Below are 12065 nucleotides of genomic sequence, written 5' to 3'. Positions count from 1 at the left end.
TGACACTTTGGGAAGGCAGGCAGAGCAGCAGGAATAAAGCTGATCTACACAAAAAATGCAGCTGAGTTTCGTGCCTTGCACATTTATGGCAGCCATGGCCAACAGAAAATGTTTGATGTCAGGATCAAGTCACTGTTTATTTTGTTTGTGTATAATTTGCTGATCATTCTGTCTTGGCTCTAATTTCAGGGTGTTGACTGCTTTCCTGGAGTTGGGCAAGTGGCAGGAGATGCCATGGAGAAAGAAGATGACAAAACAGCAGCAGGGACTCTCAACTCACAAGACCCTGAAGAGGAGAACTTGGAACAAAGTGCAGGTGATGCTCAGCAACGTAAAGGACTCAGGAAAAGAGAAGGTCCTGGGGACTTAGATGGAGAAAAGGCCACCAAACAATTTAAAATTACACCATAATTGCAAATTCAGAAACCAGCAAAATTCAGTATAATCTTAAAAGTTGTAATTGACTGTTCTTAATTTGTAACTGTGGAGAAATTTCTCCAGGTATGATGATATTTTTTTGCAGTACATGTTCTTAATTTTATGTTTTGTTTTAAATAAAGCTTTTGTTTACTAAGTGTGCTTTTCTTTTTCTTCTCACCAAGTAATTAAGTAGTAGCTGAGCCTAGTTATTTCCCTGCTTTGAAAAGATTTTATTGGATTGCATGAGGTGTCCAAAGGGGAATAATTGGAGGGCTTGTAGGTACTGATGGAAGAAGATATTTCTATGGAAACCACATCCTGCATTATGGAAGGGAGGTACCACAACACACATTGGTATCAGAATGACAGTTGTAACCTTCCTTTCAGAGTGAACAATTGATCTTGAATTGCTTTCATTTGAGCTTTTCTAGCAGAAAAATCTGCCTTAAACCCTGTGGTGGACAGGATGGCGCACAAAGGCCATTCATGCAGAAAAAGTTTGGTGCAGAGAAGAAGAGTGAACAAGCTACAGGCATTAAACTGCCTTTCAGTTCAGGCACTGTGATAATTCTGTGTGCAAGCTCAGGATGTAGAACTGCATGTAGATTCTATATTGCATGTTTCATTTCCTGTAGGCTCTTTCCTTATGTTTTGCAATCAATTAACTTGGAAATATACTTCACTAGATTACCATGCTGTGGCTTGGTAAAGAAATTTTGCTCTTTTACCACAGGCTGGTTCTGTGTTAGAATATTTTTTTTTCTAATGGGGTATTTCAAAAGCCTGAGTGTTGTGTTAATGAATTTCAGGTGAAACTCGTAAGGATCAGATCTTTATTCCAGTGGCAGAGAAGGCTTTGCAAAGAGATTAACAGCAGGAGGGTCCTGATAATCCTGAACAGATCCAGCAACCTGTAATTCTTAAGTGGCTGCCTTGGAACAAGGAGAGGTAGTTGCTTCTTTCCAGAAACTAATCCAGCATTTCCAGGGAGACAGATCTGTGGGCAGGCATTGTAGGTACACTGCAGAGATGTATATTTTTTCCCTGTACAGCATAATTGCTTACACATAGCCCCATCACCCTGTTTTTGTTTAAGGTTGTGATTTAATGTAGCATTTATTCATGTATCCAAGTAACTCCTTCCCTGTTGAGCTGCTCTGTAAACCATATGCCTGAGACACAGTGAAATCAGACCTTCCTAAGCATGTCTTGAAAAAAAAAAAAAAAAGAAAAAGAAATGCTATAATTGGAACTTACAAGTTTTTGCCAAGAGAATTAAAACACTGGATCGTGTGCCAGCCTTAATCATGTTGCTATGGTTCTCTTGTTGCAGAGAAAGTGCATTTAGGACTAACTTTAAAGTCACTTGATCTTAAGGTTGTTAAAAAGTCACCACAACTGTGCTGTGAAGACTTCTAGAAACTCCATGTCCTCCTGTGGAACACCCTATATTCTTGTTAAAGGTATGGTCAAATACATGCTTAAAAAAAATTGTGAAGAGTTGCAATACCAGTTGCTTTGAAATGTCATAAAAAATTATTATATCTCTGCTCATGAAAGCTGATCTGGGCTTGCAGTGCCCTGGCAAACTGAACTCATGTCCAGTTTGCTCATTATATTATGGTGGCAGAGTGAGGAAAACTGGGGTTGTTCCAGCAAGTGAGGAACATTAGGAATTTTAATCTGAATTAAGTCTTCCAATAAAATTTTATTTAAGAAGGCCCCAGAAACTAAATGAATTTATATGAGGATAAAGGAGAAATATAAGGTACTGTTTGGAATGGGCAGATGACTAATTAGATTAAATCCATTCTATATTTGGAGACACTTTTATTTAGAGGGTAAAACCATCAATTTTTCAAAATTCCCCATATGAATTTCTGTTTCACCTATTGGCCAGTGATCCACAGCTACATTAGCAACCACTTCTGGCTGTTCTCACAGAAAAGTTGCTTCTTTCCTCTGTGTATGAACCTCCTTCCTTGATTTTATTAGGTTTTTGTTTTCTAAGTATCTCTTTGTGTTCCAAGTATCAAGAATTCTCAAACTGACAGCTGAGGTAAGTGAAGGTGCATTTGCTGAGGTTGTAGTGGCAGGTGCTTGGTTCTCTCTAATCACACAGAGATCATCCTTCTCATCAAAACTTGTGACAATTAGAGCCAGGAATTCTGAGCTCCTACTTAACTGTACTAAATTCCATGGCTACAGGTTCCAGGAGGGCAGAGGCTTGTTCCATGTTGTTTCTGAAATGCTGATTTACAGAACAATTAGTCTGAATATTGATTTTTTTTTTTTTTATATTAGTGCCTTAAGGTATCTGATAAATGCAGAAGCTTGGACCCTCAACTCATTCTTAGCAGTCTGAAGCACTGCTTGATGAGATCAGAGGAATCCTAAAAGGGTCAGAATCAGAAACAAATCCAGTATTTTCGCTGTCTCAATAAAACTGAGTAGAAAAACCACACCTAATAGCACATTCTTTTCTTTCAGTGGAAGATCTTTTATTTAAAACAAATCTGCATTTACACAGGGATAGGATTGTTTCAGTGTGCTGAAAAAGTTGGCAAGGGCTTGAAAGAGCATTCCAGTTTTTGGAGGAAAGTTTTCAAAAGCTCAGATTTGTTGTCTTTCTGAATCTACACTTTGGTCATGATGAGACATGGTGCTGATTCTGCTCTGGAGACAAGGAGGTGAGTGAGAGAGGGGAGGCAGATCTGCAGAGAGGGAGTTTGTGTCTGTGGTTCTTACAAGCAGAGACACTGAAGTCTGGCCTGCAAATAAGATGTTAAACATCAAAATTGATGTTAGCAGTCATCTGGTGGGTGTGTGCCAACTGAAAAAAGGATTTGATTTGCTCTCAAGACAAGTAAACATATGGATTTTAAGGCTAGAAATTTCATTAGGTTAATCTGTCATATTTCACATAATGTAAGCCAGACAATTTCGTGCATGGTTTCTCTGTCAAAAATCATTGGTTTTGGTTGAAACAATCCATTTTTTTGGAGATATTGTTTTGATTTGGCAGTTTTGATTTTCAGATGTGGCAGATTTCCCACTGCCCAACGTTTGTTGGCAAGTTGTTCTAAAGTTTTGTCTTTACAAGTGCATCCAGTTTCTTTAGTTTGAATTAATTTTGTTTCAGCCTCCTGTGATAGATTTTGGTTTTCTGTTTAACTCTGAGCTGTGGCTCTGGTACTGTCAAGATGCTTTCAAGTGTGGGGATGGAGACCTTGTGGTCTGTCATGACATCAGTGAACAGCCCTGGATTTTGGATCTGCCTCTGTGAGGCAGCTTTTGCTGACCTTGCAGCATTCTTTTGTCCTTTCAGATAGATTTCCAATTTTTCAAATTCCTTTTAGAAGCAGAAACATCAACAGAGCCCCTGTCCTGGTCCCGGTCACGCTGAGCAATGCGGGGCTGCCGTGACCTGTGGTTGTAAATCATCACTGAATTCTCCTTTGGATGGCCAAGCCCTTGGTAAGGTCATAACTGGTAAAACTTAACCAGTGTGTTTTGATGTCTGGTTTGTGGTATGTGCACTGAAAATGCAGCCTTTCAGTGTCCCCTGTCTCAGTACCACGAGATGGCACCATTACACAGCGGAACTTCGGTGTCATCTCTCGGGGCTGGAGACCCTGCCCGGGCTTTAAATGCATCCCGGGCTGGCTTGGCTTACTCGGAGAGGAGGATGGGGGTGTGGTAAAGCTTGTCTGGTGTTTGGCATTAGACTCATTTGTCTTCAGTGGGCTCCAGGATGATTTTTTTCAAATATTTGTGAAGTCAAGGTGAGGTCAGAGTAGCACAAAATGGAAATTGCACGCAGGTTTTGCCCCTTTATATGCTTATCTCATCAGGAACCCTGGTTGTGATTTTCTGTGTTGTATCTCATTGTTTCCTAGCAGAAGATTCTGGCTCATTTGTGCAAAATTTTTAGATGTTTGGGAATAGAAATGAGCGCTCAATAACTGCTTTGACTTGTGTGACTTGATTCTGAGAAGTGAGCCATCCAGAAGTCTGCCAAACAAGTGGGTGCCAAAGTAGAAAAGAATCATAAATGTTCAGATTCACATTTTAGTTCCCTTTCCTATGGGTGAAGGGAGGGAACAATGTAAACTTCATCTACCTGGATACTTCTTAACATTTGCATATTAAGGATATTGCAGAAAAAAGGGAAAGTAACATGTCCAAATTAAATTTCTGCTTTGTCAACTTTGTTGCTGAACTACATAAAAAAAGAATGCATCCCTCTGTAGTTCATTGTTTGTTACTGCCTATGTCCTTTATATATTTCTTGTTACAGATGAGCATGCAATAAAATTGAAGTACAGGGGAAACCAAATTAGGAGTTTGTAATTAGCCTGCTTTGCTATTTGTTTCCTCTTTCAGTCCAGCTTGATGGTAAAGTCACAGTTTAATTTCCTCTATTTGCATTAGGCTTTATTGACTTTATCTCTTTTGAAGGTTGTTGATTTTTTTTTTTTTTTTTTTTTTGTGTTTTTTTTTAAGAAGTCTTTTTGGTTTTAATTTAAACTGAAGGCTCCATTTTTGGAAGATCAATAAACTCCATCTGGAAGAATTCTTTTCTCCCAGCCACCTGACACTTAGATGAAGTTGAACTTTTTCTTTTTTGTTTTTTTGCATTCTCAGGGAGGAGATCAGAGGTTGCATTCACCATGATGAGAGCATTTGGGGATGTCGGCGTTCATTCACCAACACTGGATTTGTAAATTAATAGCTCAGCCTCTCTGGGCTGTGGTATGTTAAAGGTCAGTGACCATGAGAGGAGAAACACTTCAGAGCTGTGTGTGCCCTCTGGTCAGCACAGTGCCCTTGGCTTAATGGCTTTAATTTCATGCTGCTTTTAAAAGATACAGATGTGCAGCATACCTTCAATCCTCCTACCTGGAACCAGTAATCCTGTCCCAGCTTTCTGCAAGGAGTGGGGAGGAAGAACACAGAAACCCTTCCTAAAAGGATTAGTTGAACTGAATAATTTTCTGAGTTTCTCCTTGCTTGGCACGTCCCCTCTCATCCAAGGATTTGATGAGTATCTTAACCAAGATGCCTTTTGGTAAATGCTGTCTTCAAGCCTCATGATATAAAAGAGCCTTCTGATTCCCCCGCCCTCTCCAGATCTTGGGGCTGGTTCAATCTTTTTTAAAGCTATTTCTCTTGTGCTGCATGCAGAGCCCATCTGCTGTAATACAGACTGAAATGCTGCTTTTATCCTTGTTTGCGTAGAAGGTTGATGGGTAAATCAATTGGAGTGAAAGACGCATTGTCCCTCTTTGCTCTATGTCACAAGCACAAATATCTTCCTTTTAAAGTGTCTCTTGGCAGAAGCCAAAGCCTTTGGCACAAGCCACCTCTGCTAGCTTGACCCCTTTTGTGCATCTGGGATGGAGGAGCAGCTCTGAGAAGCACAGAACAAAACCAGCAAAATAGCAAGAGAAAAGGTCAAGAAGGGGTCTTGCTCCCTGTAGACATCAGAAGTTTCTGCAAGATGATATTTAGCATGTCCTGCCTGAACAGTTAAGGCATCAAAGACACGAGCACTTGGATAGGTAATATCCTCATGAGTTGTCAAATAGATTGCAAAGCACGTTGCTCTGCCATGCTGGGCATGGGAGGGAGGGACCTTATGTCTTTCTAGTCATTGAGGTAACTGAGACTGAGAGCTTCAGAGAGCCTTTGCTTCCACAGATGGATATTCCATGCTGTGCTCTGTCCTTGCCTGGCTTTTGACTTACAGGCCTAAGCTCACGGAGTGATGCTGTGGGCCTACAGAGGAAGGGGAAGGCAGGTTTCTACCAAAGACAGAGCTGGCATCAGTTCCCAGCGATAGAAGTGCTTGATTTTTGCCTCTGTATTTTTGCCTGCTTGCAGCCTTGCAGTGACTTACTCTCAGACCAGTCAGTCTCTTTGATGCAGTGTAATTACAGTGGCAGAGATGATTCCAGCAATGGGATCTGAAGGGGAGGTAACACATATGTGGATAGTTCACCTCTCAACATAGCAGGGTCAGGACAACCAATATTGCCTGTCCTAGTCAAGGGAAAAGGTCATTGGTATTAGAAATCTAGGAGGCAGACAGAATCCTATTGCTCAGGACTGGAAATGCAGGGAAATACAAGCCTGGCAGCTTTGATACTGGATTATTTCCTGTACTTATGGCAGTGGATTGATGTAACTGATCAGAAAGAATCCTCTCTGCCAAATCCCAAGGTTGAACCCCTGCCCAGGACAAAGAGCTCATATGGTGGTGGCATGGGCTGGGCTGTGTTCTTCACTGTTGTTACAGATTTTTCACAGCCCCCTGGTTTTGTCTGCAGTTTTTTCTGCTCTCCCCTCCTGTATCCTGCTCAGGAGTTACACAGATCCTTAGAGCAGGCTGCTTTCCCTCACAGAATCATCTGCAGTCGATTGAAAATGACTTACCCGGGATTCACTTGTCCTAAAACATAAGCAAGGACTGACAGCTTTTACATATAAAGCCTGAAAAAAAGAAAGAAAACAAGGAAGCACAGAAGAGAGCCCTGTTGGTACAGGGACACACGACATAGTGCCAGTTTGGCTAAAGTGTTTTCCCGAATGCTGGAACTCATCCAGGGTGAAAGTCACAGTGTTGCTGTGACTGATGCTGACCTTGCTTGTTCAGCTGCCTCACCAGGACACGTCAGTCCTGGCTGCTTGATCACAGCCTCTGGGTGGTTTGAGCCTCACCATGTCCTGGCAGTGGATATTCCTGGGAGCCAGCATCCCACACCTTGCACTGCTGCCAAGGGAGCAGTTTGAACCCAGGGATGCTCAGGCTACCCTCAGTGGCCATCTAATAGCACCACTTGTTGAGAAATACCAGTTGAATCTGTGGCTTCTGGTGCTGAGGAGTGAACTGTCTGGGAGGGAAAATAGCCAGGGTGTATTTTAATTGCATTTATTAAATTCCTTTAAAGCTTTCAAGTCATTTGCAGAGGCACGGGTGAGAACTTCAGTGAGATGGTAGGTTAAGGAAGAGAATGAGAATGTTGGCTTGGAGAAAAGGGGATGAGGAATTACAGTGCCTTTGTGTAAGTAAGTCTCTTTCTGCATCAAACTGTAGTTTTTGACCTTCCTAATTAATGTTGTTGTTTTTCTTCTTACTGCAGTGCAAGCGGTCCCAGGCTGACCTGTTGGATCACAAGATAAAAGGGGTTAACTCATCAGAATGGAGATCCCCTCTATTGGCTTATCCAAATCTTTACTAAAAGTGTGATATCCATGAACACAAATAGAAAAATGCATCCAAGAATTATGGATGTGGGAGTTAAAAGGAGGGAGTGAAAAAAGGAAAAAGTCTGTGTTGCTTTGAGGTTATTTTAAAAACTGAAACTGAATAGGTCAATACCCCTTAAGCTTTTTGGTCTTTAATTCTCTTAATGGTATGGCAGAAATCATTAATTGTATTATTAAAAAAGCTTTGAAGACTGTATTAATGTAATGTGACCTCGGATCAGTCAAGATCACATTTTCATTATGATTAAAAGATTCCTTGTCCTGAAACATTGATCTCATCTCCAGCTGGCTGTGTCAGCCAGAGAGGGGCTGGCTGCATGGCAGGGCAGTAGATGGCAATATTGCATTTCATTCTGCAGCTGCTCTGCAAGAAATGCTCACCTCAGAAAGGGGCCATGAACTTTTCCCCTCAGCTTCCAAGAGCACGTTTGCACTTACAGACTGCATTAGGTATTCCAGAAGGGAAATTATTCAAAACCCCATTTTGAACCCAAATTTCTTTAGTAACTGGAGTCAAGTGCCTGAGCTGCAAACTGCAGGACCCAACCAGTCCTGATCCTGATTGTCAGCTCTGAGAATGGGCATTTGCATGTTAGGGACCATCAGCATTGTCTGTCCTGTGGCAGGGTTTCAATGAGGCAGTATCTGACCCCTGGAAGGAACATCTCCCACCTGGATACTGTCATTTGTCTAGGGTTTTGGTAAATTTTTAACCTATTAATATTTTTTTTTTATTCATCCTCCATTTTGGTGACTTTCCCACCTTTCCAGTGAATTTTTTACCTTTGCATCAAGGGACTGAAAGCTGAATCAACTCTTTTAGTTTATATCATAACTGGGGAAGGTCAGAGAGGTTCATAGCTCACATATTATTTTCCTTTCAGCGGGAATATTTGGCCAGACCTTGCAGCAGGTCCTGGAGAGGAAGAGAAGAGCCACTTAGCAAAGAGCCAGGATGGGGGAAGGTGTGTGTCCCAGGGTCTTATACTGGCTGTGCTGTGCCCTAATGTGCTGTGCTGCTCAGTGGGCAGACAAGGATTTCAGAACGCGGGTGACATCTGGGGTCAGGGATTTATGAAAATGAAATTTGCTGTGGCAGCTCCAAGCTATGGTGTGTGTAAAGTGCTACTCCTTCCCTGTCCTGTGGGCATATGCCATGTGTCTCCACAGTCCTGGCAGGTTCCAAGGTAACTGCCTTACCCTCCCCACCACGCAGGGTGTTGCAGGATGCTGGTGCTCACTCCGAGTGATGGGAAGCAGAGGGGTGTGCTGGCTGGTGTTAAAGCCTCAGTGCTGCTGCCTTTTCTATAAATAACTGCTGTCTGCTGTAATTGGTCATATCACAGCCCATGGTGATCTTTTATATTATTGCTGGCTGCTGGAAAACTCCTGGAGGCGTAAAATAAATACCAGGAACTTCCTGCACCCAGCACTGCTTTTCCCCATGCAGCACAACAGGCTAGAACAGAAATAGTGTTTATCAGGAGCTGATGAAGAATTTTCTGCAGCAGGAAGGATGGAAAAAAAAAAAAGAAGAGATTGCACCTCTAAAATGATAGCAGCAGGTCATCTCTCCTGCAGGATATTGCTAGGTCTGTTGGAAAGAGAAAATCTTCGTAGGGTTTCTAGTGTGGAGCTGAATGGGTATTATTATTTGTCTGCAACTTGGGGGTATTTTTCAGCTCTCTATAAAATAACAGTGTCTTGCAAGAGATTGAAAACTAGAGAAAAATGTCAGTAGTTGACTTGTGTAGTGTGTGTGTGTTTATGTTTAAAATGTGTAGTATGTTCCATCCTGAAGGATTCAGAAACCTTTACAGACCAGGGATGCTCTGTGCCACCCTCCCTTAAATTCAGCCAGCTGAATTCAGTATTTGATGTGAAGCACAACACTGAGGTGAAGCTGCCCAGCGTCAGGAATTGATGTTTTTATTAAAGAAGGACAGGAAATGGTTGGAGTGGAAAGGTTTGAATTGCCAAGCTCAGCAGTGACCAGTTGCAATAGCAAGTGGCTCTATGGCCACTTAGAGTGTGGGTTGTGTGTTCCCCACTCTCTTAATTTCTACCTCTGTCTTAATCTGCATTTGCCCCTCAACAACAGTGTTGTACCCTGCATGCATTACAAAATTTATGCTTCACTGGCCTACTAAAAAACTCTGCTCATGTTGACAAAGAGTTTATTGGAACTGAAACCTTTCCAGCGTTGCACAGAAGCTGGCACAGAGAACAGGACTGTGGAGGAACTTGTCAACAGCCTCTCAATTGAATTTTGCTGACTGATACTTCAAGACTGGATGCTATTGTAGGACATTAATGTAAGAAAGGATTGTTGTGAGGTCTTAATGTCAGTCCTGGTTGTTTGCTGTTGGTGGGAACTCCTTGGTTCCAGCAGTTTGGTTCTTTGTGATGTGGAATAAGCATTGAAAGTCCACATAGCTTTGGGTCAGAAATGTATTTTTCCTTGAAGATTTGCCAAGAAAGTGTCAATGTGACAGAAGCAGGGCAAAAAGGCTACAGGGAAGAGAGCAGCAGGATGCCTTCTGTGGCCTCAAACAGCTCCACCAAGTGAGTGCTGGGGCCTGGCTTGAGAGCAAGCTGTAAGAAGGCATGGCTGATGGAAGTCTCAGCCATTCTGTGGGATACTGAAGTCTCCAAAACAGTGAGGAGTCGCCCTTGTGCAGCAGAGCACTCCAGTAACATCAGGCTAGGCCAGGACTCACTCCTGCTGCTCCTCGGCCTCACTGTCAGCCCTGCTATGTGAGTATATCAGTTTTTGTGGGTGAAAATGCACACCCAGAGCCCGATTCAGAACACTTGATCATACTTAACTTTTCCTAGTTCCCCTTCTTCCAGCCACAATCTCCTAACTCTCTACAGAGTCATCTCAGCTGTTCATTGAGCTCATGCCTGCATTTATTCCAGGTGTCTTCATAAGCAGCCTGCATGTAGCCTGTGTGTATGGATTGGTCTTAAAATACTGCATTATCAATTTAAGGGCAAAAAGCCAAAGAAAATAGAAAATTGACAGAGGCAATTGGCAATTGATAGTATACTCTGGAGAAATTGGAGGAAAATCTTTAGTGATACCTGCAAATTCAGGTGGAGAGTTTCAGAGGGTTGCCTTCATTTGAATAATATATGTGTAGGAATTCAGCACCTAGACTCCTCAAACTAAAAGGGAACAATGCTTAGTGGAGACTACACACATTCAGAAACAGCAAAGCAAACTGTGAGAGGAAGGAAAGCTCTGGGAGTGTAAAATCCCAGCTAAAACCAAGGCTGCAGTCAAGGAAATGAGCACATCTGGCTCCTTGAGTCCCAGCAGTGATCCTGAGTGACCATTTTGTGCTGGGAGAAGACACACTGAAACAAGGAGTTACGCTTGGAGAAGACTCTGGTCTGCAAACTGCAGTACAAAAGCTTTTCTCACCACCTGCTTTTGAGGACTGCACACCAGGAAGGAGCCCCTCCAGCCCAGTTTTCTGAAGGCAAACTGGTGCTTTCCACACTGCTCTGTGCACCCCTGGCACCTTGCAGAGAGATAAAGGTAAGCTGGTGAGACACCTTCTTCCTCTTTCTCTTATTCTAGCAGTTATTTCTCCTTCAGATGACTTAGTTCTCACTACGAGGAACTAAATTCACGAGGGAAGGGGAAGTTAAGCTCTTAAGATTGTTGGTGTGGAGTTAGATTTTTGTTTCACTGGCAGGTTTTTTTTTTCTCCAAGTCTTAGGGTTTCAGAGAAAAATATGAACAAACCCCTCTGACACTAGTTTTCACCATGACAGTAATTTGAGTGGAAACAGCTTTGCCAGCAAATAAATAAATAAATAAATATTATATGAAAAGCTTTGGATGGAGCTGCCATGTTCATTCTTGTTTCTAAAGCCCCCACAGGCCATGTCACATATGTGGGTCATGGGGTCTATTGATTATGTGTCAGACCCTTAGGTGTCAGTAATCAATAACACTAACCTGCAGAAAATGCAGCAGAGGTTTGCTAAACCAACTCTTCACATTGTTCTTTTTCTTGTATTTAAGTTTTCTGTGCCTCACTAACAATAACAGAATTCATAGCCGCAAAGGCAGGGCAGACAAAAACCTCATTTGGCTGCCAACTCATTTGCTGTCCGTTTTCATCTGGTTCTGCATGGTTCTTGGTGAGAAGGCAGGATGAGGAGGGGCAAGACAGGAAAGGGTATTTCCAATTGAATGGCTTCTGAGAAGTAGAAATGAAAGTGATTGAGTCGGGAGGACCTAAACATTTTGACCCCGACAGCTTATTAATATTTAACAAGGTGCCAGATTTTTCTTTGACACTGGAAATTGTTGCGACTGTCTGTCTCCAGCAGCCTGAGCCTGCTTCCCCAGTCCA

The 12065-nt window shown here is 42.3% G+C and overlaps 1 protein-coding gene across 1 annotated transcript in view; it reads left to right on the top strand.

Moving 5' to 3' along the window:
* The window catches only part of LOC131561722 (protein FAM169B-like), a 39574-nt gene extending 39057 nt beyond the window's left edge, over nt 1–517 (top strand). Inside the window, exon 9 of the mRNA XM_058811094.1 lies at nt 190–517. Coding sequence (XP_058667077.1) covers nt 190–411 — 222 coding nt within the window. The 3' untranslated portion in view covers nt 412–517. The remainder of the gene's footprint in view (nt 1–189) is intronic.
* Nucleotides 518–12065: the final 11548 nt, after the last annotated feature.

Source organism: Ammospiza caudacuta, chromosome 10 (assembly GCF_027887145.1).
Source record: "Ammospiza caudacuta isolate bAmmCau1 chromosome 10, bAmmCau1.pri, whole genome shotgun sequence".
Lineage (NCBI taxonomy): Eukaryota > Metazoa > Chordata > Aves > Passeriformes > Passerellidae > Ammospiza > Ammospiza caudacuta.
The sequence above is the reverse complement of the archived record's forward strand: the minus strand, read 5'-3'. Positions and strand labels throughout refer to the sequence as shown.